Source organism: Perca fluviatilis, chromosome 14 (genome assembly GCF_010015445.1).
Source record: "Perca fluviatilis chromosome 14, GENO_Pfluv_1.0, whole genome shotgun sequence".
Lineage (NCBI taxonomy): Eukaryota > Metazoa > Chordata > Actinopteri > Perciformes > Percidae > Perca > Perca fluviatilis.
In genome coordinates this window covers 17198596-17226136 of record NC_053125.1, presented here as the reverse complement: position 1 = coordinate 17226136, position 27541 = coordinate 17198596, and the positions used below count along the sequence as shown (strand labels likewise).

The 27541-nt window shown below is 44.0% G+C and overlaps 1 protein-coding gene across 6 annotated transcripts in view; it reads left to right on the top strand.

Annotated features, from left to right (window-relative positions):
• Nucleotides 1–604: 604 nt before the first annotated feature.
• pcdh7b (protocadherin 7b) overlaps nucleotides 605–27541 on the top strand; it is a 105826-nt gene continuing 78889 nt past the window's right edge. For 3 of the 6 annotated variants that reach the window (XM_039822848.1, XM_039822850.1, XM_039822849.1), the window contains exon 1: nucleotides 606–4602. In XM_039822848.1, the coding sequence (XP_039678782.1) occupies nucleotides 1528–4602 (3075 nt within the window). In that variant the 5' untranslated portion in view covers nucleotides 606–1527. Of the gene's footprint in view, nucleotides 4603–27541 lie in introns of all 6 variants that reach the window. The other 3 variants (XM_039822847.1, XM_039822846.1, XM_039822851.1) reach the window with 2 other exon arrangements.

Here is a 27541-nt window from a genome sequence, read left to right as displayed (position 1 = left end):
TTAAGTAACCACAGGGAAACCACAGCACTGCGCACACAGACAGCCCCGTCCCGTCTCGCCTGTCCTGCAGCGGCTGTGTCGTGTCGTCCGTTGCTGGACAGAGATTTGGAACTATTTCATATCATATTTTAAACAGAACTTGTGTCTACCAAACAGTGCGTAAAAGTTCTGCTTTGAATTTGCGTTTTCTTGACAAGGGATCTCTTGCGGCAAAGCCAACATACCCGTACCACACAACACAATGAAATAACGTCATGTGCTTAGTATAATTTACAATACATTACAATCAATGACAATTAACAAAAAAAAAACAATTCAAATTTGTTTTTATCGGATATCTCGTCATATCGCCCACATGAGCATACATACGAAGCATGCGAACTGTGCTCACAAAGTGCCGAGCGTCGTCTCGAGAAAACACCGATAAAAACGACCAATATTAAGGCATCTCCCTCCTCTGTCCCCCTTTCGTCAAATATTGTCTGCTGGCGTCTGGACCCGGCGATCAAGACCAAGTCCGACCCTGTTTACGTGCGCGCTGCTGGAGGAGAAGAAACAGGAGGGGGGTGGAGGGAGGGAGAGAGAAAGAAAGAGAGAGAGGAGAAGTGAGAGAGACTGCAATATCATTTGTGAATCCCTCTCACAGTGCTGCAGATAGGGGCTGCCAACACATGCGGCGCTTCTGCAGGTGAGGGAACAGGCTGAATGTGCCGGACACACTGAGGAATTCAACCAACGTTTCCGAAATAAACTGCGTCGGATATACATTTTTAATTGTTTTGATTGTTCTTCTTAATGCAACCTTTGGCATTTTGGAGTCGCAAAAGGGAAGAACTATTCTGCCTGCTGGCTGCAAGTGACTTGGAGGAAGAGAGCAGAGTAGGCAGCCGGACAGGTAATTTGTTTCATATTCACATCCTCAAGATCTGAGAGTTGTCAGGCTCCGCGCAGTCAACACACGCTGCCTGATGAGTTTGGAAACTGCGCGGGCATTTACACGATCCTCTCACATATGGACATATCGCCGGAGAGAGGAATATTGCAGCCTCACCCCAAAAAAAAGGAGATTCTAATCACAAACTGTGAGTAAAACGGCGGTATATGGACTGAATTCACTTTCTGTTGATCCGATGATGTTCGGACTATAACATTTTGACTTTTACGCGCATGCAATCCAAATATTTGTGGGAGCGCACGGAGCCTCTCTGAGGACTTTTTAATATCATTGCGTTTAAAAAAAAAAAAGAAAATTACTATAACAAGGAAAGAGCGACTAACATTCAGTGCTGGAGGAGGGAAAGCAGAGAACAGACGAGAGCCCGTACACTTGCTGCTTTGCATTGCAGCAGGAGCGATGTAGGAAGTCGTCCGGAGGATGAAGTCTCACGCATCCCACAGCAGAGGGCTTTGCTCTTTATGAAAACGAGATTGTTTTTTTTTTCCATAGTCAGAGTCTCCGGTAGTGATAACATTCTTTTTTTGTGTCGACATTTTCAAATCTAAGTGGACATTTTTCAGTGGAGAACAATGAGGACTACTGGCGCAGTGGACTATTTGTACTATTGCATGCTCATCCTGCAGCTTGTGCATCAGCCCGCTGCCAAGCAAGTGCTCCGGTACCGTTTGGCTGAGGAGGGACCCGCCGATGTCAGAGTAGGGAACGTAGCCGTCGACCTGGGCATTGTTGCCGGGTCCGGCGAGGTGACATTCACGCTAGAGTCAGGCTCTGATTTTTTAAAAATAGACAACATAACAGGTGAGCTCACCACCAATGAGAGGCGCATAGACCGTGAAAAATTACAGCAGTGCCAAATGATATTTGATGAAAATGAGTGTTTTATAGATTTTGAGGTGTCAGTGATTGGACCAGCCCAAAGCTGGGTTGACCTCTTTGAGGGAAAAGTAATCATATTAGATATAAATGATAACACCCCGTCTTTCCCTTCCCCTGTCCTGACACTGTCTGTGGAGGAAAACAGACCCATTGGAACGCTTTATCTGCTGCCCACAGCCACAGACAGAGATTTTGGCAGAAATGGAATAGAGCGATATGAGCTTATCCAGGACAATGGGGAAAACTCAAGGCGCTTGGGCTCTTCTGGGGATTCATTCTCGGGGAAGAGGAGATTTGAGGAAGGCGCAAGCAGGAGCAGCGTCTTTGAACTGCAAGTTGCTGACACTACTGATGGAGAGAAGCAGCCTCAGCTCATCATTAAAGGGGCCCTTGATAGGGAACAGAGAGACTCCTATGAGCTAACACTGCGTGTTAGGGACGGAGGTGATCCCCCGCGCTCATCCCAGGCCATTCTTAGGGTGATGATCACTGATGTGAATGACAACAGCCCTCGATTTGAGAAGAGCGTGTATGAAGCTGACCTACCAGAAAACAGCTCCCCTGGTGCCCCCATTCTGCAGCTCAAAGCGGCTGATGCAGACGTGGGGGTTAATGGTCAAATAGAGTATGTGTTTGGGGCAGCCACAGAGTCAGTGAGGAGGCTGCTGAGGTTGGATGAAAGCACAGGGTGGCTGAGTGTGTTGCACCGCATCGACCGTGAAGAAGTGAGCCAACTTAGGTTCACAGTAATGGCTCGTGACCGGGGCCAGCCACCGAAAATGGACAAGGCCACCGTGGTGTTGAACATCAAGGATGAGAATGACAACGTCCCCGCTATAGAGATAAGGAAAATCGGACGCATTTTCTTAAAAGATGGCATAGCCAACGTGGCTGAGGATGTGGTGGTGGACACACCCATTGCCTTAGTTCAGGTGTCAGACCGTGACCAGGGGGAAAACGGCATTGTGACCTGCACAGTGGTAGGGGATGTTCCCTTTCAGCTCAAACCAGCCAGCGAGATGGAGGGTGAGCAGAATAAAAAGAAATATTTCCTCCACACGTCCGCGACGCTGGACTATGAGGCCACACAGGAATACAATGTGGTCATAGTGGCTGTGGACTCTGGAAGCCCCAGTCTGGCAAGTAATAACTCTCTTATCGTCAAAGTGGGCGACACTAACGACAACCCTCCTATCTTCAGCAAGAATGTAGTAGAGGTGTCGTTTCCAGAAAGCAATGCCCCTGGCGAACGGGTGACAACAGTGGCAGCCATTGACGCAGATAGTGGGAAGAACGCTGAAATAGCCTATTCCCTAGACTCATCAGTAAATGGGATTTTCTCTATCGACGCAGACAGTGGAGACATCCGAGTAAACACCATTCTGGATAGAGAGCAAATGGAGCGCTACGAATTCAAAGTGATAGCCAAAGATAAGGGCATAAACACTCTACAGGGCTCAGCAACAGTGGTTGTACTTGTGGCAGACAAAAACGACAATGATCCAAAGTTCATGCAGGATGTGTTCACTTTCTATATTAAAGAGAACCTTGAGCCAAACAGCCCTGTCGGCATGGTCACAGTCATTGATGCAGATAAAGGCCAGAATGCAGAGATGAGTCTTTTCATTGAGGAAGAGGAGGACATCTTTTCTATTGAGAATGACACAGGGACTATTTTCTCCACTCTGTCGTTCGACCGAGAGCAAAAAACCACATACACATTCCGTGTCAAGGCTGTGGATGGTGGTGATCCACCCAGATCCGCCACCGCCACAGTTTCCCTCTTAATAATGGATGATAATGACAATGCACCAACAGTCACTTTCCCAATAAACAGCTCCTACACCCTTCTTCCTCCCTCCAGTAACATCAGAACAGTAGTCAGAACTGTCATAGCCACTGATGCCGACACTGGCATCAACGCCGACTTGAACTACAGCATCATTGGGGGAAACCCCTTCAAGCTGTTTGAGATTGATGGGGGCACTGGGGTCATTTCACTGGTGGGGAAGTTGGAGCAGAAGCACTATGGCCTCCACAGACTAGTGGTCCAGGTAAACGACAAGGGTCAGCCTTCACAGAGCACCACAACACTAGTTCATGTGTATGTCAACGAGACACTTTCCAATTCCACAGTTGTGGACACCCAGGTGGCTAAGAGCCTGAGCACGTCTCTGAACACCAACATTGCCGGTGACCCCAACTATGATCTAAGCAAACAGCGGCTAAGCATCGTCATTGGAGTAGTTTCCGGCATCATGACGGTTATCCTCATTATTCTAGTCGTCGTCATGGCCCGTTACTGCCGTCCCAAGAATAAGAACGGCTACGAGGCCGGCAAGAAGGATCACGAAGACTTCTTCACGCCACAGCAGCATGATAAGTCCAAGAAGCCCAAAAAAGATAAGAAGAAACAGAAGTCCAAACAGCCACTCTATAGCAGTATTGTCACCGTAGAGGCCTCCAAACCCAACGGGCAGCGCTACGATGGCGTCAACGAGAAGCTGTCGGACAGTCCTGGCATGGGACGCTACCGATCGGTCAACGGAGGACCAGGGAGCCCAGATCTGGCCCGGCACTACAAGTCCAGTTCACCGCTCCCTACCGTCCAGCTTCACCCGCAGTCTCCGACAGCTGGAAAAAAGCACCAGGCAGTTCAGGACCTGCCCCCTGCCAACACCTTTGTTGGCACCGGAGATAACATTTCCCTTGGATCTGACCACTGCTCTGAATACAGCAGTCAAACTATCAACAAGTACAACAAACAGGTAAGAAGACACGTCTCCATGTTCTTTTTTTTTTGTTCCTTCTTCCCTCCACCACTCTTAAATGTCTTCTGTTTCTTCCTCTTAGTGTTCTCTCTACCATAATGCTTTCTGACAGGGCTAGTCTCAGTAGTCTTGTTGCCTTTATGGTGCTAATGTGTGTCAAGTTAGCTGTATTGATCTGTTTTGGTTTGGAGTGCCATTCACATGTAATATTGAAAGGGAAGAGAAAGGTTTAGATTAGCTTACGATGGGGGTATCGTTACCACTCGACCAAACATGTCCAACTTTTTCCCTTTCATCACGGCATGTGTTGAGGCTGCCTCTCCCGCCTGCGGTGTCACACCTACTAACCTTAGCAACTATGTGTCGGAGTGTTGTAGACAGCTCACATAAGGGTTTGGTTTGCAGTTATTTTATCCCAGAGGGGAGCGTGCCAGAGGCCGGCTACACTCCCTTTTAGCCATGTCAAGCCCTGCCCTGCTGCTGTGTCTCTGACAAGGCTGCCTTGTCTTCTTGTGAAAGAGGGAGAAAAAGAACAAAAGAGGATAAGAGAGAAAGGTAGATGTAGGGTGAATGCGGCACAAACATTTTTTTTTTTTTTTTTAGGTTTGTGAGTCAGTTTTACGGTCTCGGCTTGAGTAGGAACATCTGGCCAGGAGGTCATATTAACATTCTTCTACACTTTGGAGTCTGCATCAATTTATTGACCTAGCAGTGAAATTGGACGTTTTTTATATCACCTCCCATATTGTGCCTCGGCTTCTTTTACTCCCTTCATCTGTTTCCTCGTATATAAATGTCTGCCATCTTCTACCTGCTTTTCTTCCACTCTCTTCCACCCTCCAGCTAGTCTTACCTTCCTTCTTGTTTCCTTTTTCCTCCCAGTAACTCTTTTCTTCCGTTTGCAGTGCTGGGAGAAAAAATGTGAAGGTGGCATGATCTGATATTCAAATGTGGGCTTTCATTAGTTCAGTCTTTATATTTTTGGGCTGTTTTTTTCCACTGTGATGTGCAACAGCAGCAGGAAACAAAGTTAATACATAATGAAGTCAGTTGATTTGCTTTTTCAGAAAAAAAAGAACACTATTCTTTTATGTGTTTTCTATGGCAGTCTAATGAATTATTGATCTTTCTTTTACCTGGTGTCAGCACTACTCCTTTAGTATTCTGGAGTGATGTTTTCTCTCAGCTGGATTGTTACTCTTTCCCCAATATCTGTTTCTGTTTCCACACTTTCTTTTCCTCTAGATATATGTCGTTGTTCACATTTTTATATGCAATGCCAACGGTTGCTCCTCATTCTCTCCTTTGGCCCCGTGTAGTACATCCTTGCATGCCTTGCATCCACCCGTGCTGCCTGTTTCCTCTCTGTATTCCATTTTTTCAGCCTCTGCTACACCATACTCTTTACAATGGTGCTCTCTGCCTTGCCTTTTTTCTTGCAGTGGTTTCTTTTTAAATCTCCACTCTCATCTATCTATAACCCTCTCCCCTCCTTCCTGCTATTACTCTTCTGAAATCATTTCACTCCCTTTTTACTTCTACCCCTTCTCCTCCCCTGCTCGGTCTCTAACAGCTTCTAATACGGTGTATTCGCTGAGCTGCTTCCCAGAGTGTGAGGAGTGCTGTTGCTTTTGGATGTCTCCTGCATAATTAAAAGGGCACTCTATTTGCTGCTGCGGCAGCAGCATGTATTGTGTGTCACTATGCTCCACTTATATAATTATTTATTTACTCTCTACATTAAAGCTGTGGTAGCTTTTATGGACAGCGTGTTTGTTAGAAGACAGTGTCATGGGAAAAACCATAATGCACAAAGAGTACTTTGTAGTGATTTTTGAGCCTTTAGTTTGGATATTTAAATTGTAATTGTGAATAAAGTGTTTACTGGTCTAGTGGGCAATATTATCCATGTTTGTTGTGTAGTGTAGCCTGTTAGGTATTTAATATACAATAGCTAGCAGGTATTCAAATGGCCTTTTATATCCCATGGGCTCAGTAAATACTCTCTGTAGAGACATTGTGTTGGGGGTGAATCGGGTGTAATTTAATGGCTGTAAAAGAGAGCTAATTGAAGAGAAGGTGTGCGTTCATGTGCTCCAATTATGGCATTAAGCAGCCACCTTTGTATTAGATTAAGTAGCGAAGCGGTCATGCTCTCGATTTTAGAGACGCCGCATCTAGAAATATTCAAGTGCCACTACAGCTTAAAGATATAAAACACTCGAGGACACTTGTGTTCCTCAGTAAAGGGAACAATTTGTGCCAGGTCTGGATTAATGGTAGAAAATAATGCCGTCAATGAATACCAGTGCCTATTCTATTTTTATTATTTATTTTTTATTATATTTTGTTTTACTATCTTGAGATGTATTCATATTACAAAGGTTATATTTAAAATGATAATTAATTTGGCCACAAGCGAGGTTAAACCTGTTTAGCATGGTTAATATTAATAAGTGATAAGGGCTGTTTTTTATTGTGTGAGTGCGTATTCACTCCCTCGCCCACAAACCCCTGTCTTTTACCACTCCCTCTCTTTTTGTCCGTCTGTGGGAAGAGATAGAGACAGGCACAAGAAAGATGGCCCTGTTTGGGGTATAGAGAATGGCCCCTACTGTTTCACAAGGGACTCAGGGGGTCGGGTGGAAAGATAGAGAGAAAGAGGAGGAGGAGGGGGAGGGAGAGAGAGAGGGAGAGAGAATAGTGCTGGCCATTGACTGTAATCTCTGAGGTATCGGGTTCCGTCTTTCTCTCTCCTCGCCTACCTGATCTCACAATAACTGCACAGGTAACCAAGCAACTGAGGGAGTTAATCATTGAGGCGAGCCAGGTTTTTTTAAGCCCATCAGTCATTAAGCTGATCTAACTGCGAGGGAAAAGCCAGCGTGTCACCCAGCATCTGGTGAGGACTCAAACAGGAGGGTCAACAGACTTGACATTTCATCTCGTCCTGTTACTCCATTGATTCTACCTCATGTTATTCACACGTTTTCCTGTTTTTCAATATGTGGCTACATTTGACGTGGCTCCTTACACACCTGTGTCCAATCCTAGAATCTAAAGGTTGATGAGCAGTGAGTGCGTTCACTTAACTTTATTCCTTCTGGCAGTAGTTTCTGTTCTATCCAGTGCCAGAAAATAATGCTGTCCAACTGTAATGTAGTGAGGAATGAAATTACTTAGCCATCGAATTAGCACAAGCCATCAGCTTTTGTTTTATCATCGCACTTCAAAGCGCCACTGGTGCCCAGGTGGATCACTTTTAATCAGTAGTGAGCCACAGCAGCTTGTATTCTGTGCTCTCGCAGCGTAGCACCTCAGGGCAGGCAAAAGCTCGGTCCACACTCTTATACCAGGTCATCCTGCCTCGGGACGGATGCAGCAAACATAACTGGACATTGTCCTTAACCCAGCCTCCAGTGTTCACCACCCGTGCTCTGGCCAGCTGTCCCTCCTGTGCCTTATTGTAGCCGCAACCTCTCCGGCAGAATACAGCCCAGAAGCATCTGATTTGCATAGGGCAATTCCTCACCGCGCCACACTCACAGAGGGCCAACAATATCGCCATGCAAATGGAGGTCACCTGGATGGTGTTTGTAGCCAAAACATAGGATGTGATTGCCCTTCAGGCTCCAGACAGATCAGGAAACCAATATGGAAATACAGTACTTTGCCTCAAGACTAATTTGTTTTAACTTATAAAATGTAGCTGCCTAAACACCTACGGAAAGCCACAGCTGACCTAATTGAAACTCACAAAGCCCCAGTGAGGCACAATTTCAGGTGTCTTCAGTTTTATATGAACACCTGTGCATAGGATTAAGCAATCATGCCACCATTGTCCAAACCTTTGTTTATTTTTCTTTTATAGTCAGCCACTCATTGAGTTCAATTGATAACATGATAAGTGTTTCCACAGGAGCTTTATAGGTCATCCCCCGTCCTCCATGATCGCTGATACAAGTCAGCTTAGTTCTTTTGGGTGAGAGCAGAGAAAGTAGAAACTGTTCATTATCATTAAATCTGACTTTGGACAGTCAGGAGCAAATTCATGTACTGTAAGCAATCTGCTGATTATCACATTACCAGATCAACATGTGAAAACAGTTTTATAGCAACTACACAGAATTTCAGGCTAAAGTGTCAAAGGTGAGAAAAACACAATCTGGAAATCTTGCATTAAGTAAGAAATGAGATTATGTGCAATGAGCTGGTTTGTTTATTGCCACATTATTATTAGCGCTTGCCCTTTAGTGTGGTGCTGCGTACCGCAGACTGTGGCTAATTTTATCGAAATTGTTTTGGATCTATTACAGCTTAATTCAATCTTAGGCTTCTTGGGCTTTTGTTGTTTATGTTCTGATAGGGAAATGGAAGGAGTAAGAGTGCACGGTAATACTCATGAAATTGCAGCGGGCAGCATTTTCTGGTATAATTTGGTTTGGTGATTTGAATGCATTCGCTCTCAGGCAATTACTAATCTAAGGATTAGACCTACCTGATACACCGGCACAAATGGTGAGGACTGAGAGAGGAATATAGAAAAAGAATGCTATAGCTGGTTCATGCTATATTACTCTGCATAATATGTAAATACTGAGTTTTCCTGTTTCTATAGGGGAAACCATAAGAAGGGATGCTTCATTTCTATTTCTTTGTCTCCTACTCTCTTCTCTGCATACAATAGAAGAGCCAGTGAGCTCAGTTGTCTTCACATGAGAATAAATACTCATGATTGAAGAAGACCCAACTCTTTCGCCAACATTTGTCATGATAAGATGCTAAAATACAGAGAAAAGGGGGGGGTGCGAGGGAAGAAACAGACAAGGAATTTAAGCCGCATGCCACCTTGATTGCTCTCCACGCTGCTGATTGTAAGTGGCAGCGTCGGGGATGCCACCTTCTTCTCGCCGCTTCTTTCAATTTGATGTCATCGAAAATGGAATTTCATTTCATACTCGGCAGCGATCGCATTAGATAGGGCTCACCAGGATAAAGCCGATTCATTTTTGCAGATTTGCCTTTCCGGTGGCACTATCAATCATCGCACACGCGCTATATTGCAGACTTGTTTTTCATGGCAATTGTTAGGAGGGGTTTGTAAAGTAAATTTACTTTTTACAAGGCTCCCAAGGTCTATGATATGCTATGCTAGCCTTGTTGTTTTCTCTATAGCTGTCCTCTTGTATCGACCGCAGAAGCTGGAAGCGACTAAATGAGAACATGGCTTAGCTCTACTGCTGTACTGCCCTGGGGAATAGTTCTCTGGATCTCAACATGGATCAGACGTGAGCCTTGTTGTTTGTGAGACTAATAGGCAAAACATTAGTGTTTTATTTACTGTGACACTGTACCTCATCAAAATTGCAAAAAATGTCTGGCGGAATCCAAGCCGTAATGATGTGATTTCTGTTGAAAGTTGTTGTTTTGCTGAAAAGGTCACTGGCCATTTGTTCTCTTGACGTTGATTCAAACAGGTAGCAGAGGGCTCTTAGAATTTGGCCTTTTTCTCAAATTCTGTCACGAGCAAAGTTTCTATTCACGTCTTGGCGTGCGTGCCTCCCTCTCGCTCTCCGTCCATCCCTCACTGTAGAAGGAACACAGTGATGAATCAGATGAATCACTCCCTGTCAGTGTTGCTCACATGGGTCCAGAGTGTCAAGGGAACTGCCAGCAGGGTCCGTGGCCCCCCGTCAGGAGGCGGCGATTTAAACCCCATCCAGTATCCAGCCGTGTTGTCACATGTGGCCTTCGCGAAAATGAGAATAAGAGCCATGAAAGCCAGACACGTTGGTCCATGATTTACCCCTAAGTGCCACCTTTTGCTCTGATAGCCAACTGTAAAGCTCCTCCAAGAGCTCACAGGTGAGGAAGACACTTTAAGTGACATGTTGTCTCCCAGATGGGCAGAGGAGAGATTGGACTGGACTTAGTAAGAAGATGTGTTGACGGGAAAAGTTAACAAGTTCAACGGTGTAATCAAAGCGTATTTAATAGGTACAACCTTCACCCTGGGTTCAGGTTCACATTGATTTCTTTTAAGGCTCTGACAGACAACCACCGGTTCTGCCTCTCTTCCCATATACTTCCCCCATTTAACCTTCCTCTTTTGCATTGGGAAAGTGTTAAAATATTAAGATGTGCTGAGATCTCCTGACTGCGTAAGACACATTAAGAATTGTCTGGGTTAAATAATGCATCCGAAAGCTTTTGTACAAAGGATTTAGCTTTTTATTAACAGGCTAGAGTCATACATATTTGCTAAGCAGCGAAGTATAATGGATATGACTAGACTTGGGAAGGGGAGAAATAGGACAGCTTGACTGCTTCTATTAGCCCTGTTTTGGTGCGGCTCCCACCCTGTGGCCCCCCCAAATGAGATTATGTGTGTATGAAACAGGAGGTAGAGCACTCACCGACCATCCATCAAAGCCTGGGGGGACCCGTGTGAAAGTTTGTGCATGTGTACTCAGCGGGTACACTCACTGTGTGGATGCGTGTGTGCATGTGTAAGGGTGTGATAAAGCGTGTGGGTGTACAGTATGAATGTGTGTGTGTGTGTGTGTGTGTATATATCCTGTGAGGGCTGCAGAGGCCTCCACAGTTCAGCCTCTCCATCATCCTGCACGCCAGGCACATGCATGGCGACATGCCTGAGAGGGTTTCAATATCCTGTGTGTATGTGTGTGTGCTGCTGTGTTTACCCAAGGAATGCAGTTCATTATATTTGTATGTGTGTCTGGTTATTACTCTCTACACACATGCGTACAGAAGCAGATAAAGCCTGAAGGCGAGAGCAATACTTTATCTAAAAAAAAAAAAATACCTCGACAAGCTCGAGTAGTCTGGGCAGATGATGTGACTCCCGGGAACTGCGACTGCCCTCGAGCAAGGCACCGGGAGCTCCTTTGCCCCAGTCAAGCTATTTGTTCTACACTGCTGCTGTGACTTATAACGTGTATTTCAACCCACCTGTATTAAGCTATGTAGATGTGTGCAAAAAAAGCTGAAATATTCATTAGCAGGAGAAGCCCCTTTATCGATGAGGCTAACCTGGCAGAGAGCAGGCTATTAGCCAGGCGCAATAACTCTTGTCAGAGGCTGGAAGAGTCTGCCGAAGAATGAAGGTCACGGGGCAGCTGGAGTTACGAGTGGCCTCGCTAGGTAGCGTCTATCAAATCAAATGAAATATGAAGACCAGCGAGCTTTTTATTTTTTTTTATGCTAATTTTTCAATTTGCCTCTTTCTCGGTGTCCTTTCTCTTTTAGCTCGCAGCAATGTAGAAACATTGAATTGATTGTACATTGAAATGTGAATAATAAGGTGACAGCCTTGGTATAGTTTGTGATCACCGTGAGGCAGATGATAACAGTTGGCAGTACAAATACCTTCTACATGTTATTTTATTTTCATAAAACATTTGTAAGGTTTTTGTGCATCTTATATAGTAAGCTGAGACGAATCCACCTTTTTCAATGCTTGTATGACTATATCTTTGGTAATATTTAGACCTGAAACGAAATCAACTATTTGCCCAGAAAACTAATTGTTTAAGTCATTTATCAAGCAGAAACGCTAAACATCTGTTTCTTCCAGTTCTGTAAATGTGAAAATCTGACGCTTATTATTGTCATACATATATAGCCTGCATTACAAACAAGTGGCCATACAGCCGCATATTTTACTCCTTCAAAGGAAAATATGGTTTTAAGGGTTCTATAGTTTAGTCATTTTTTAGTCACTTTTTACTGTATGGGAGCTGTAAGACTAAATAGAAACTTCTTAAGATGAAAGGTTTTGTTCTATAGCAGAGCACCACATATTTCTGCCAGGAGAAACTGTATATACTCTGACAGAGTTCCTCATATGGTGTATATTCCCATAGGCCTGCCCTGTTGGAAACAGCAAAATAAAGTCTAGATGACTGTAATGCTGACTTTAGTCAGACAAATTCTACTGTGGATTGAGGAGCTCCAGACATTTAATATGGTTTCAGGTATTGATTTGCGGCACCTTGCCCTACAGCCTAGTTTATCTAGCTTTGGTTTCACCTCTTACTCCTTATCTTCCGCAGTATCTCAATCCTTCGCCTTATTTCTGTCTTCTCCAGCAAAAATGTTCTGAGTAACAATCATGAGTAGTCAATGAAACTGAGCACTGGCAAAGAACGACCATGTTGGTTTTTGAATGAGTGTGTGAACTCAGGTGCTTGAATAATAGCACGTTCTGAGCTATGGCTTTTGGTCAGTTTGCTTCAATTATAAGGGAGCGAAACAAGGGGATGTAATCAAGAGTGAAAGAGTGGTCTTTGACATGGTTCATTTACTCTGAGTTGGTCCAATGCAACACTTAGGACACACAATAGCCAATTGTAAATTACAGAGTGGATTCAGATGTGAGAAGTGCCTTGAGGGGGAGCTAGTCCACAGAGGCGGGGGGGAAATGGGAATGTTGTTTGTTGCAGTGTATTATTTTTCTTTTTACAGGTTGATGAGTCAACCTGTAAAAGATGAGTTCTGGGATTGGGGAGAAAGGTAAGGACATCAATCAGATTGACATGTCTGGGGGCGGTAAAATGATTAGAATAATAGTAAACAAAGCCGCTCAAACACAAAGCCGGTTTTTCATATTTTACCTCAACTTTATTTCAAACCCAGCCTCTGCTTAATAAGCTTCAGTTAACGTCAGATTCATCACATTTAATCTGTCCATGATGATATATTAATAACAGATTTCAGCGGAGGGAGGCAAACTGCTGGGAATATAAGTGCATAAAGGAAGCCTATCACACAGTGAAGAGCTCTTATGAACTGGTGACATGAGTGGAGCTAGCGACTTTGACAAGCAGCGACTGTAAGTGCCGACATGGGTGACATTTACGAGTGTGCCGTGGAGATCCCCAGCCGGACTTAGAGGGGAAAGACTGCTACTTTCTGTTTAATCACCATCAGAATTCTGCGGGTGCTGCAGCAAATGTTTGAGTAGCGCAGATTACTTTCCCCCCGTGAAGCCAATTGCGGGACGATCGTTTGATGTCGACGCAAATGTGCTTAACATGCAAACCGCTCTCGCCTAGCTTCCCTTCCCCTGCACATTTGAAAGATTTACGTCAGGGTGTGTGTGCATGTGTGTCTGCTCTTTTGAATCTCTTTGAATAAGCTTTTCTTTCGCCGAGGCAGCCTCTTCTCTCAGTGAATTGGGGACATGACATGACAATTGGAGACCTTGTAATTTATGTTTTAAATGCCAGCGTTATCTTTGCCAGCATGATTTTGTTTAAACAAGGAGGCACACTGGCGGAGGGTCCTCAGTCACTGTTTAAACCGTATGCCTGTGTTTGCTCAGGAATCCTTGGTGGGATATCCATTGTTACTATGGCAATATACTTTCACGGCACTCGCCCCCACCGACTCCCATGGCCATATGCCTGCAGTTCTTTTAAAAAGGTTTTAACTGCTCTCATCTTTGCTTGTACCCGGTAATTCAGACGCATCCCTGCCAAAAGCGTAGCTCATGGACAACATCCTCGCAAAAAAAAGTCACTGTATTCTAACAGCGTTGGCCCGGAGTTGGAAGAGGCGTGGGAACGTCATGGTCCACTAAATTCTTTTGATAAAGCCACCTGGGCAAGCGGGGAGAGCTTCAAACTTGAAGGTCCCTGAACACTAAATTGGCAGCAGTTGCTTCACTACGATGGGCTCATCTCTCTCCTGTGTCACAGCTCCTTAGGAACCCGTAATTTACTGCCCTCCCCACTTTGAGTTCTTGATTCATGAGATCAAATTAGACAGTGAGAGGAACATCAGTAGCTATACTCTGCTCTTTAACTCAAGTATTTCAACACCATCAAATCTGGTTACCCATTTCCTGCATCTATTCCGGCCTTAGAAATGTGCTGAGCACTGTGAATTTCAAAAACAATATCTCCACCATTTTATTTTTTGAGCCAGGAGAGAAAGAATGAGCTTGAAGTGGCTATATAAAAAGCATTTAAAAAGATCTGAGTCGTACATTTAACTCTTTTGAGAAAAGACATGCTTCGCAAGGTCAATTATATTATTGATGTGATGCGCCACGTAGGGAATCTAGTGTTTTCACACATTGCGGAGTATCACATAGCCATGAATCTTAAAGACAGATGAAACAAGTCCTCTATATTTCATCCCATATCTTAGGAGCATGACGGCTGAATAGCAATGAATTCATTCAGACAGATTGAAGGAGCTGGTGTCAAGGATCAAAAAGGAGAAATGTTGAATAAATGCTGTATTCGAATGCATAAGGAATAAACCAAATGGCCAAGTGTGTGTAGATTGGAAGGCGCCGTATTGGTTTTAGGAGGTATGCAGGCAACTGATCAGCGCTCAGCTTACAACCAGTAGCTAGAATGACAAGAATGAGCTCCGAAAGGTGTGTGTTTGTGGGCGAATCTAGCAGCAGTGCGTCTCGTCTGTGTAATAACTCTTGGCACACATGTCCTAATGAAGCGGGACTTCGCCTATGTGACGACAGGAATGTGTTTGATTGTAAATCGCCGCAGAATTGCCCCCGAGGACTGCCTGCGGTGTTTCAGCATGTCTGCTCTGTGTATTTACACAGCTTAACGATAAACACTGACATTTTTTAACCCTTGTATTCACACGACCATCAGCTAACGCCCTCATCTGGTATGAACAGGTAGGGTTTTTAGTGTCACCCTCATCACCCACCCTTTCAACAAATGCAAATTTCTATCAATATTAACCTTGCATATATGGACTTTATAAGGCTTGGCCTCAGCAGAAGCTTTAAATACAGTATCCCTCACCTTAAAGCAGGGCCAGACTGCCTTTAGGAACACACTGTGGCTCCTGTTTGATTACTAGCCTCAGCGTCTCTGTAGACTTTCTGTCAAAGCTCATAATGAACACTGTGGGCAGTGAGTGGTGTGCACCTCTGTGTGTGCGATAAAGCGAGGGAGAACAAAGGCGTCATGTGTGTCTTCGCATGTGGCAGACGTGTCCTCAGGCGTCACCCGCACACAACCGCACTAACACTCGCTACTGACTACATTTCACCTGCCCGCCTGCAGTGGCCTGGTGTGTTTTTCACAGCTTTAGCATGCAGCTCACTGTAGGCTAGACAGTGTCTGACTGAGGCTCAGCTGTTTTTTATTAACAGCCAGGAGGTGTAAAACGGTTGAGACCGAAGAAGACAGAGGTAAAAAATGATGCGGATTACCAAGGAACCACTTCAAACTGCTACCGTTGAACTGACAAGGCGATTTGTGCAATCCCCACATTGCTCAGGCCATCGCCGCTTATTTACACAAGTCATATTTTCCAGGCGATTTTTCAACACCTACTGAAATATGCTACGCGGATAGTGCGTGTTGTCAAAACGCGGGTGCAAGAGGGAAAAAAAAACTGTCCCTTCCACAGTAATGTTACAGTGTGATGTGAGAATGATGCATTGTGGGGTGGCGGTGGTGGAGGGAAATGGACGACCCTGCCCCACGTGTTTACCTCACATCAGCACAGTGACAACAACAACAGCGACGGCACCAGGAGGAGGCCCCTTTGTGCAGCACAAGCTGATACACCGAAAGGGAGTGACAGGTTTGAAAAATTGGCAAACAGTATTTGCTGGAAGGCTTCCTTGGGGCTTGGGTACCTTTGGAATCATGTGCGAATGCAGAGGAGTGTGAATGAAAAATAGCTGTGTGATCCTGCCATGTTGCTTCTGTCAAGAATATGTGATTTTTTTATTTCTCTCTCTCCCTCTCTCTCTCTCTCTCTCCCTCTGCTTGCTGTCATCCACATCTGCCCCTCAAAGCTCGCTTTTTCTCTCCACTTCTCATCATCTCTGTTGTAACACTTCATTCTCTCACAAACATACCCTCCTCCATCTCTCCTCTCTTTCTCTCTCTCTCATTCTCACACTGCTATCCTCCCCCTCCTCTGTTCCTTCCAGCTTAGCGGACATGGTATTTTGAGGCTTAGAATCCATAAAACCCGCCTTAGGTGTGTTTGCTTTTGTGACTTTCCCAAAACAGTGCATGGACTGCCACATTGTTAGCTGCTGATCCTTGTTCAGCCACTGCCCGTCAGAGGTGAGTTTCATGTGGTTTTAGTGGAGACTTAAGCCTAGGCGGAGCCCTGCGATCCCATCAGCAGTTTTTAAGTAGTGTAGCTGCCACTTAGCGGGGAAGTCAGGAAGACATTCTCGGGATACCTGCCCCTGCTTTCTTTTATCCCTGAAGGAGAACTGTTAGGGACCCACCCTGCGGGGCTGAGGACAAAAGCTGTTTACTGCGCACACATTGCCACATGTTCCCTATACAACAAGTCTTGGACTTGTTTTGCTTTTGTCCTCTCTCCATTCTCTTTCCATGGGTGCAGCTGTTTTCAACACAGTACAAGATCATGCTTGCAACTTCAGACCATAGACTGTAAAAAAAAAAAAAGATGGACAACGCGTCTCATCTTTCTCCCACTGTACAAGAGTAAAGCCAAAATATCCCGGATACGGGCGCCGCCAACTTGTAATTTTGGAGCCAGAGTCCGAGCAGTATCGAAGTCCTGCCCATACACCCGCCCGACCAATTGCGAGTCAATCACTGCTGTCATTCATGACGTTTCATCCCATTTTTATAGCATCAAATAAGTTATAAAAACTTGAACAAACAGAGTGATCAGAACTACCTTAAATTTTTTTTTTTTTTTTTTTTTTTTTTTTTTTTTTTTTGACAGTAAACATTCTTGTACGACACGCATTATGTGTGTGTGTGTGTGTGTGTGTGTGTGTGTGTGTGTGTGTGTGTGTGTGTGTGTGTGTGTGTCTTTATATGTGTGTGTGTGTGTGTGTGTGTGTGTGTGTGTGTGTGTGTGTGTGTGTGTGTGTGTGTTTCTTCTGTCTGTCTGTCTGTGTGTGTGTGTTTGTGTGTGTGTGTGTGTGTGTAGAGGAAGTTGTTTGAAACAATTAGTTATTTTTGTCTTTCTGGAAAATCGCGAATTTTTTTTATTTTTATTTTACTCAAATTTTTTAACTTTTTTTACGACACAAACCCAAAGCAGTCACAGTGTGATCCCTCCTGCACAAAATCTGTCCCAGATTGCTCTACCCTTCCTAATTAAACCCTGTTTACCTCAACATTCTTAAAGCAGTCTACTGACTAATTATAAGGCATAAGCTCCTCAAAGCCCTGTTTAAATCTTTCACACTGATGAGAGTGCTGGTGTCGTAGCTGGTGCGCGAGCGTTAGAAATTAGACAGGAAAGCCTAACAACAGTGTTTCCCCTCGAGCATTCCCCCTCTTTTTGTCCATGTCTGGCCTTGATGATGCCGAGTCTCCAGCAGAATGTATTGGTCTTTCACACCGGGAAAGAAAAAACTTTAATGAATGCCCGGGAAGGCTCTGAACAGTGCTTAAACATTGTTTTTGTATATTCAACGGATTGCGGTATAAAAGGAGAGGAAAAAAGGGAATCTGGAACTTGCGGCAATTTTCAATCATACATATTTAATTTCTTTTCCCGCTCTTTCTTAATTGAATCCATGCATCTGAATCTAGTAAAAAAGCCTTGTATCAGGAGTGGGTTTGGGGGTGGCGAATAGACAAATTAATAACGCATAATTCCCCAGGGAATGTCCATGAGGGATTATATATATATATATAATATTTTGCCCTCGGCATGGTAGGAACAGGCATAAGGTCCGGTTGGTTGTGAGTGCACACAGTATTCCCATTCCGTTCACGTGTTAAATATATTGGATGGTTATATCTGATGCGAGGGTCAGCCCAGAAAAAGATACATTTTAACGATTTTTAAATCTGGTTTAACAGACTCCTTGCAAATACATTTCCACAGTCTATCTTACTCTCTCTCTCTCATACACACACACACACACACACACACACACACACACACACACACACACACACACACACACACACACACACACACACACACACACACACACACACACAAAGAATTATCCTGGGCAGCAGCCTGATTCAATTAGTAGGAGGTGAGGAGCAGAGAGATGGGGGTCACACTTGCCATTCCAGCCCAAATGGAGATGCTTCCTGGGAGACCCAGCTCGTCTCTAAATTTGGTAGCTCCTGGGTCATTGTTTCATCACAACCCAGAATGGCTCCCGGGCTTGCTATGACTCTATAAGTCTGCCTATCTATACATCTATAATGTACATTTCAATTTAAAAGCTCCTGCTCCCTTGGCGATGTTGTTTTGCTCTGCACTGCTGCAGTCACAGCCCAGGACCTCCTGCTGCTACTGAAAGATGTGCTGGTTTCTTTATAAGCATATCAATGAGGCTGAAATTTACAATTTACAGAATTACAAGTCATGCATATATGTAGGCTCGCATATTACAACTCTGATATATTGTTTGCATCCCAGGATTTCTTTTTTTTTAACGATGGAGGATGAAAATAATATACAACAACAGAGTGAAACACAGTGAATCACTCCTCGTCTAGCCCTGAAGGAATAATGATAGCTGCCCACGCTGCGGCTCCTCTGTTATTGAAGTTTTAAAATGAGCATTCATAATTAGAAGGGTATTAGGTATAGATTTCCTGTAATGGTAGTCACTGAAAACGGACGGCCCCCCCCATTGAGGTGTAATGCACGGGGGGGATCAATGGTGCATAAACACCAGGCCTTCGTATTTGAAAGTTATTCAAACAAGCGCCAGTTCCCATGTCTAATAGTAGTGTTTAGAAAGAGAACCTGTCTCTGCGCCTCCCCTCTGCTCCCCTCCCTCCCCTCCCTCCTGCTCCACCCTGTCTAGCTGGCCGGTCCTGTCAGCGTCGCCTGCTTCATGACGGATCTCCGGTCTGATGGGACTAGTCTCGCTTTGCCAGACCTTCCTCCACAGCGCTGCTAGAGGAGGGTCTGGCTAGTCCAAATGTTCATTCTGGTTGCAAATATTCTTCAGCATTCAGCCTGAGAATCTGAGATTGACGTAACCCCAAGTTCTTCTTCCTACGAGGCCCTGCTGTTCGCCAGATGTGTCAAAGCACGAGTTCTGCACCGTTGCTCTTGCTGTTTTCTTGTGTCCAGGGGATGTTTTACGGCTGCTTTAGGTCTCTCTCTTCTTCGTGGTCAAAAACTCAAAAGGCCTCACCGTATCTTTTTCTTTCCCTTATTTTGTTTGTAGTGAAACATTCCTGACGTTTTACAGTACCAACGTTCCAAAAAAGCTTTCCCGTAGCGTTGTATCTTTATGTTACAGAGAGGATCTGGATTTAATAAACAATAACTCAGGCCAGAAACAGGTCCCGGAGGGGCCATCTGTCAGTTACAGCAGTGTAGCTCAACTCTTACAAGGCGAAAAGTGAAAAAAAAAAAAAAGAAGAAGCTAAAGACAGCAAAGATACATAGTAACAAAAAGCACTAGCAACAGGGTGTGTATATTCGACACGGTGATGGACAATAGAAAAGAAAAAGGTTTTTCTTTACCAGGAAAGGTGCAACATTTTTCAAGTTTCAACTATTTCGTCCCCTGTTGTTTCATTTGCCTCTATCAATTATTCATATACATATAGTCAAAAATAAAATGGGAAAATATAGTTGTATGGCCTGAAGCAAAGCTTTTTTTTCTAGGCATCTTCCAAGACTCCAGCCCTCTGTTGGTATCACCTCTGTAAAGAGCGCTACGTATCAAAGCACAGAGACAAAGGCCTTTTTATAACACTTAAGGAAAGCCGCCCGGGTCTTTGCTCTGTTCCCGATGAAAAAAAGAAGAAGTACTAAGACATCAATGACGCCTGCAGGCTTGAGTGTCCCATGGACACGTCTTGCTTTTATTAACAGCAAATATCACAGGTTGTAAATATTCGGGCGAAGAAGTCAGCAAGCGTTAACATGGTCTGAAGTGAAATGAGTTTGGATTCGGCTCTGAATCCAAATTGCGTGTGAGGCATCTTCCCCTCAGGGGAGAAAGGGAAGACGGAGAGAGAAGAAAGGAGCTCAACAAAAACAAGTTTGTCTTGTTTTTTTGATTCCTCTCAGTGATCACTAATTACAGACTGCCAATGCTCTTGTTAAAAAGAAGTACAAAAGGAAAAAGAAATATATGAAAAAAACAGTAAATACCCAGTGTAATTGCATTTATTGTGATAATTTGGAACAAACACACTCCTCACCCTCCAGGGATTTGTGTGTGTGTGGGTGTATGTGTGTGTGTGTGTGTGTGTGTGCGTGCGTGCGTGCGTGGATGGAAATGAATCTCTTTTTTTTTATTAAACAAACACTGATATCAGAGTAAAATGCAATAGTTCTTTGAAGTAATGAATGATGTCAAAGTTAAGAGCGTTGCTGGGAGTTTTCAGTGATTTTCAAACCCCACTAGAAGACGCATTAGCATGCAATTTGGGGACGGCGTGCTGGTTAAGTGCGATGGGAATAAACAAGGATGCTTTCATGTTGGCAGAAGGTGCTGACGAGGACGACGGTGCCCTAACTAGGCCAAGGTTATTGCCAGGTTGCCCCCCCCCCCCACATCTCTCAGGCTCCACTCCCAGAACGCACGCCTCAGCATACCTAGCTTAACTAAATCGGAAGAGGATGACTCAAATATTTCTCTGTCTTTCCTCAGTGATGTTTGCAACTGTTGTAGTGCTAATTTGGTTTAACAACACAACGATCAACTGAATTCTCCAGTGAAAGGGCACACAGGTCGGAAACAGTTGGGTGTCGAGTTAAATATGCAAAGCTTTTTTTTTCTTCATAAAAAGGAATTGTTTAGGAGCTGAAAAGACAGCATTCACTGCTGCTAATGGTGCTATGTTGTTTTGGTGTTTGAGAGGGTGCGTCCATCCTGTTTTTGTGTGTGTCAACTTTGTTGTTGACATGCTTTCAGAAATGGAATTTAACAGTGACTTCTGTTATGTGGTCTGAAGGTATGTACATGTAGCTGTTCAGATATCCCCCCCCCCCCTGCAAAGTAGGTGTGTGCACCTGTTTGGTAAGCCTCGCTGTCTGTAGCTGTCGCATGCAATCCTAAGAGCGCTCCTTTCATGAGCACAACAAAGTCACAGCACTCGGCAAAGTTATTCCTCTTCAGAGCTATACAGCATTTCTAGTAACTCGAATCAGCGAGGAGTTAAAAGCCGAAGAGATGGAACAGGCAGGTTGCTCATACCACAGTGTTTTTTAATTCCAGATATTTCCTTATACTTTGTTAAGGTTGCTTAAAAAAAAAAGAAGAAAAAAAAGTCATGGAAGAAGTATGAGTCACCTATGAATGTCGGTGCTGCTTATTTTAGGCAAATGAACATAGTAGCATGATATAAAGAGATTCATCTTCCAAAAGGAATTACTATCTACTCCTACAAAATGTTTATTACAATGCATTTCTGAAGTCATTTCCACAGTAAACACTTTTCTATGAAATCCTAAACTAAGACTTTATTATCATTTTTGTTCAAATTGCTACATTTCGAGTCATGGTGGCCTTGCATTTACTGCTGCTGTCGACTAGAAGGACTTTACCGAACAATGCTCCAAAGAAACTGGAAATGGCTTCTATGAACTCATGCTGAACTCCTCCACAGCAGACGATATCCTGTCTTCTTTTCAGCTCATATCCTCACATCTTTGAGGCCACTGCAACACTGCTACCTGTCTTTTTCTTCTCTAGATTTATGCGATGCTACAAGGAGATGTTGGCTCCTGTATACAGTAATAATTCAGTTCATGTCTGAGGCGCAGAGGAGCCCCGTCTGTTGCTCACGTTTCCAGGCCCCCTGGATCATTAAAATGCCTCTGGCAATGCACTACTCATGTAAGCTGTTTCTTGTCTTACACTTAGCTCCAACATCACATTTTGGCAGAGCACGGCCGGATCAGCTCAGAAAAAAAAAAGTCCAAATAAGGTGTTTTCTGCGCAAACACCTATTTCCCCTGTCTCCACTCCTGCTCTTGCTGCCCTTCATTTTTTTCCCAAATCAGCATGCTCTATTAAAACAAAGCCAAACAAGGAGCTGTAAGCGTGGAAACAAACTTCGAAAATTCATTAGTCAAGGGTGTTGTTTTCACAAATTAAACATTAACTTTTTCTTCCTTTTTTTTTCCCTTCCCTCCGCGACTCGCATGAGACACGTTTGCCCCGGTGTTGTTTGTAGCGGTTTCATTCGCCTGGGATAATGAGAAAATTCTGCATGTCAATATTAGCCAAAGAAATCTCATATTCATACTAGGATGAGGTTGGTTAATTTGAAATTATACCACGGGATTTACAGTCTCAAAAAGAAAGGAAAGAGAGGTTTGGTTAACAAACGTTATCAATGGAATCCACATGGTTGACACCCTGTTCATGGCTCTTTTCTCTCTGTCTGCCCATGGTAGGTTTGGTAAATGAATGATGTTAAGCTTGTTTGTAGATTTCGGAGGGGTGGGAGAGGGAGCATGTTACGTGCCTAGTCACAATGTGCTAAACCAGGCTGAAAGAGAAGGATCGAGCTTCAGTCTTCGTCTCTGTCATGAGGTGGGTCTCAGCGGATGGAAGCAGCTGCCACTGCCTTGTATCTGGCCTCAGATCCAGGGGCACATCAGTCAGCATAGAAAATCACATTCATTATTAATTTCACTTGTATTTATTTTCAACAAATTGTATATACGAATACGATACACATTTTATTTGGGCACTTAAAGGTCCCATGGCATGAAAATTTCACTTTATGAGGTTTTTTAAACATTAATATGAGTTCCCCCAGCCTGCCTATGGTCCCCCAATGGCTAGAAATGGCGATAGGTGTAAACCGAGCCCTGGGTATCCTGCTCTGCCTTTGAGTTTTTTTTTTTTTTTTTTCCCCAATCGCCCCCCCAGAGAGACATCATGGCTTTCAAACAAGCAAAGCATGGCAGTTGATCAAGGCCACACTCCCGCCCTCCACCTCCCCCCCTTCTCTCCTCCTCAATAGCATTTAAAGCTACAGACACAGAAATGGCACATACTAAGGAAAGCTCATTGTGACACTGGCTGTAATTCTGCACCAAGGCTGAATTTCGGGAAAGAGACTTCAGATACAGTATTAAGGGACCACTAAAGTCTATAGAAAAGCATCAAAAAAGCAGCATGTCATAGGCAAACATTTGGTGGAAACATTAATTGGTCATGTGACAAGGGCTGGGAATTATTTTAATTCACAGAACCGTATAAAAATAATGTGCAACACACACACAATAAGCTTGGCTCAAACTTCAAAGAAAACCTTGCTGTACAAAGTTTTCAGATAATAGGAAACAGAACAGAAATAAAGTGCAATACACAATTAATTTCTTATAGCAACAAGTGCTCTACAGCAAGTTCAAGATGTTTCTACTTCTAAACTCTACTTCTGGCCTCAAAATCTCAACAAAGTACACAGTTGCCATACAACGTGTGTTTAAAGTATGTATCCGTTTCCCAAATGGAAAGGCAGCGATCGGCAGAACTGGCAGCAAAGTGACAGACTCTGATCCAATGGAAATCAAATTTGTCAGATTGACAGCACTCTAACTCAATGGATTGGGAGGGGGGGGGGCACCAGGAGGGGTCAATCATAGGGCGGGTGCCACCCCGGGCCCCCTCTCTAGACCCGCCACTGCTCAGGCCTGCCAGTATTGCGGCCAACAGGTAGCTATAATTCAGTCCTTCCAGAAAAATGCGTAGTTTTTTAGTGATTTTTGCGGGCAAAAATCCTTGATTATGCGGCACGTTTTCTTAAAAAATGCGATGGAATATGCGGGATATTTATGCAATTTTATGCGATGAAATTGCGGGAACTTGCAAAAACTGCGGTTTGATGAAAAAGAGAAAAAAAAGTGATTCCCCCAACACCCTGCTTTTCGATGATGTTCACGTTGCATAATTACGTCACTTCATAACGTTCCCATGGCAACAGGGGAAAATGGCTGTTCTTGTGTGAAGTAAACGCAACATTTTTCAACTTTCTGCTGAGATATATGGGACTTTTTTGCAACAAAAATGCGGGGATTATGAAATCATGCAAGCCCCGAATTTGTTGCGCAGAAATCGGCAATTTATGCGGCGAAAGTGCCGCTTATTTGAAAAAATGCGGCCCCCGCATCAATATGCAGACTTTGGCTGATTATGCATTGAATTATGCGATCTGATAATCACGTTTTTCTAGAGGGACTGATAATTCTGCCCTTTTTTCTACCTAACTCCACTCTTAGAGATGTTTGTTTTCTTCTGCAGTGGGACTGTGGGTAAGAACCAGTGGTGAAGTAATGTGAATTCAAATTTAGATGTAATTTTAACACTAATGACAGCTGACTGGAAGGGATCTAGATCCTGCACCGCAGCCTAACGTAGATCAAAAATAAGTAAGCAACTGAATAAACAGAAGTATGCATTTCAGCGTTTTTCTTTATATCTGAATCAATTAGAGAGCTAAAATATGTTCATATTTAATTCTTTGTAGAACATTTTTGCAATACAGTTATACTACCGGGACATACTGAGCTGTAAGTGCACTGTATGACTGCTAGTGTTGATTCTTTAAAGCACAAATAAAAGAAGAGCTGGACTATTGATGTCCACGAGGCTGCCATGCATCACCTGGAGATGACAAACAGTACGATTTATTGATCAGATTGATGTTCCTTTAAACATGAATATAGATTCTGCTCTGAGGTGTATTTGAAAGGTCACGGGATGAACAGCTATGCATGCAGTATTTAGAAGATATACAGACATGCAGAAACATACAAATACACATGAAACTACATCAATCAGCAATGCCCTAAAACCATGCACCATTGGGCCGAAGGGTGCCACCCACACTCGTCTCTAGCAAACACATAAATTGAAGCCCATCGGTCAACTCGTATTTTCACTACTCATTACTGGAGGTAACCGAATACATTAACTCACCTCCGCGTGCGGAAAATGTGTTTGCCTCAGCATTGTAATCCATAGAAGGCCCCCTTTAATGAGCGGGATTTTATACTACATTGCATTATTCAATTAGAAGGAAGGAGTGAAAGAAGGTCTGCTGTAAAGGTCCCCGTCGTGGGATGCTCGCCAGGTGGCTGCGGGAATAGAGAAGAAGAAAGGATCGAAGGGGAATGGGAGGATGGCGTGATGGAGGAAGGAAAGGCGCGGATAGAAAGAGAGAAAGTAAATGAGCATACACGATCCAGGTTACGCGAATACATTCAGTCCCGGCCAGCTTAATAATGTGCACCCACCTGCACACACACCTACACACATCTACACACACACACACAGGCAGCCATAGCCTTGCCAGTGGCAGCAGCACCAACCTGCATACCAACACAGAATGATAATATATTTTGACTGGAAGGCGTAACATGCATTAACACATGACAGTCGTTGAATTGCAAATGTCCTGGAAGACATGTTCTTGCTTCGCTGGATTTTTACCCCATTCATTTAGCATTTTATTTTTATTTTTACAGAGTAAGAAGCAAAATAACACCTACAGTAGTTCTGATTTTGTCACATAAAGTTAAAGACCATTTTTTTGGCTGCTGTTTGAGCTTGAATGATGCGTAAAAATGAAGTCTGGAACATTGCCGCTTTATATTTTAACGTGTGCCAAGCCGTGTTTGTGTTCGGCGCTGGCAGAAGCACATTAAAAAGCAGGCAGGTGCACAAACGTACTGTAGCTGCATAGGACAACACTTGTCAATGGTTCCTTCCCACTTTGTCACTATGTGAGGCAATGAGCTGAGTTTCTCAGGGTCCCTGAACAAATGAGCACTGATTGAGCCTGATGTTTTCAAAATGCTTCAGTGCTTTTCTCTTTCTCTCTCTGTGTGCACACACACACACACACACAGACAGACGTGCATACACACAAACACACATACAGCCAGTAAGATTGCCAGATTGACCCCCCCGACCTCACACAGTTTGAAACAATATGGGAATAAAATAGCGAAAATGAGCGAGATTTGCCTCAAAATAGGGAGCTGCCAGTTGGTGTCTGCTCGGCGAGATTCGGTGCGATTTCTCTTCCAAACAATAGCCTAGAATCAGAGAGGCAAAAGCTGGGACACAATCTCGCTCAGCGGCCAAAGCAGGATGAGAATACAAATGCCCGTTTTGTATGTGGGAGAGTCAGGCTAGGATTGCACACAAAGTCCTTAAAATCCTCTGAGGCGCTAGGGGCCATCATGTGCCGAGCGGTAAATTGATCATGACATAGCACCGTGGAAAAAAAGAACCCAGAACGTACAAGCGTGTCAAAGGCACAAAAGATGAGGCAGTGGATGCAGGGCCTGAGAGAAAGGGAACACACACAGACCGCATCATTTCAACATCATCGCTGAAAAGCAGCAGCTGAGCTTATGTGTTGGTGTCTTTATATTGACACACACACAAACACACACACACACACACACACACACACACACACACATACTGCTGATGTACCCTAAATAGAGAGAAAAATCTACCTTTGCAGTTCCTTGACGGCTGTACCGTCATGTGCTCCCCTTCCTCCTCTTCCAGTTAAATTTGGGTTCATAGCCAAGCCCTGGCATGTGCACATAGAATCAGATACTAAGACTATGAAACATCAATTTTACTGAATTGCTATATTTTCTAGGTTAAACACACCCTTCCTTTGAAGTGAATATCTCTGTCCCAGAGCATGCAAGTATTATGCTCCCGACCTTGAAATATTAAAGGCAGAGTGCTGCAAAGATATCTGGATGAATTCTCTCTTTGCCTTTTATTGCATTTTTGGACTGTCACATACTGGGGCGGCGACCATCTGGATAAACCATGTAGGATTTAGTTCTATATCCAAATGGCCAAAGAAAGTAAATCTAGCAATGAAGTATTAGGTGGGAGGTCAGACGAGCGACTGGCGTAATCTAAACGATCTGGCGTTGGGAGAGCAAAGACACTGTCGCTATGTGGCTTTTTCGACTTGCCTGCATTTAATGC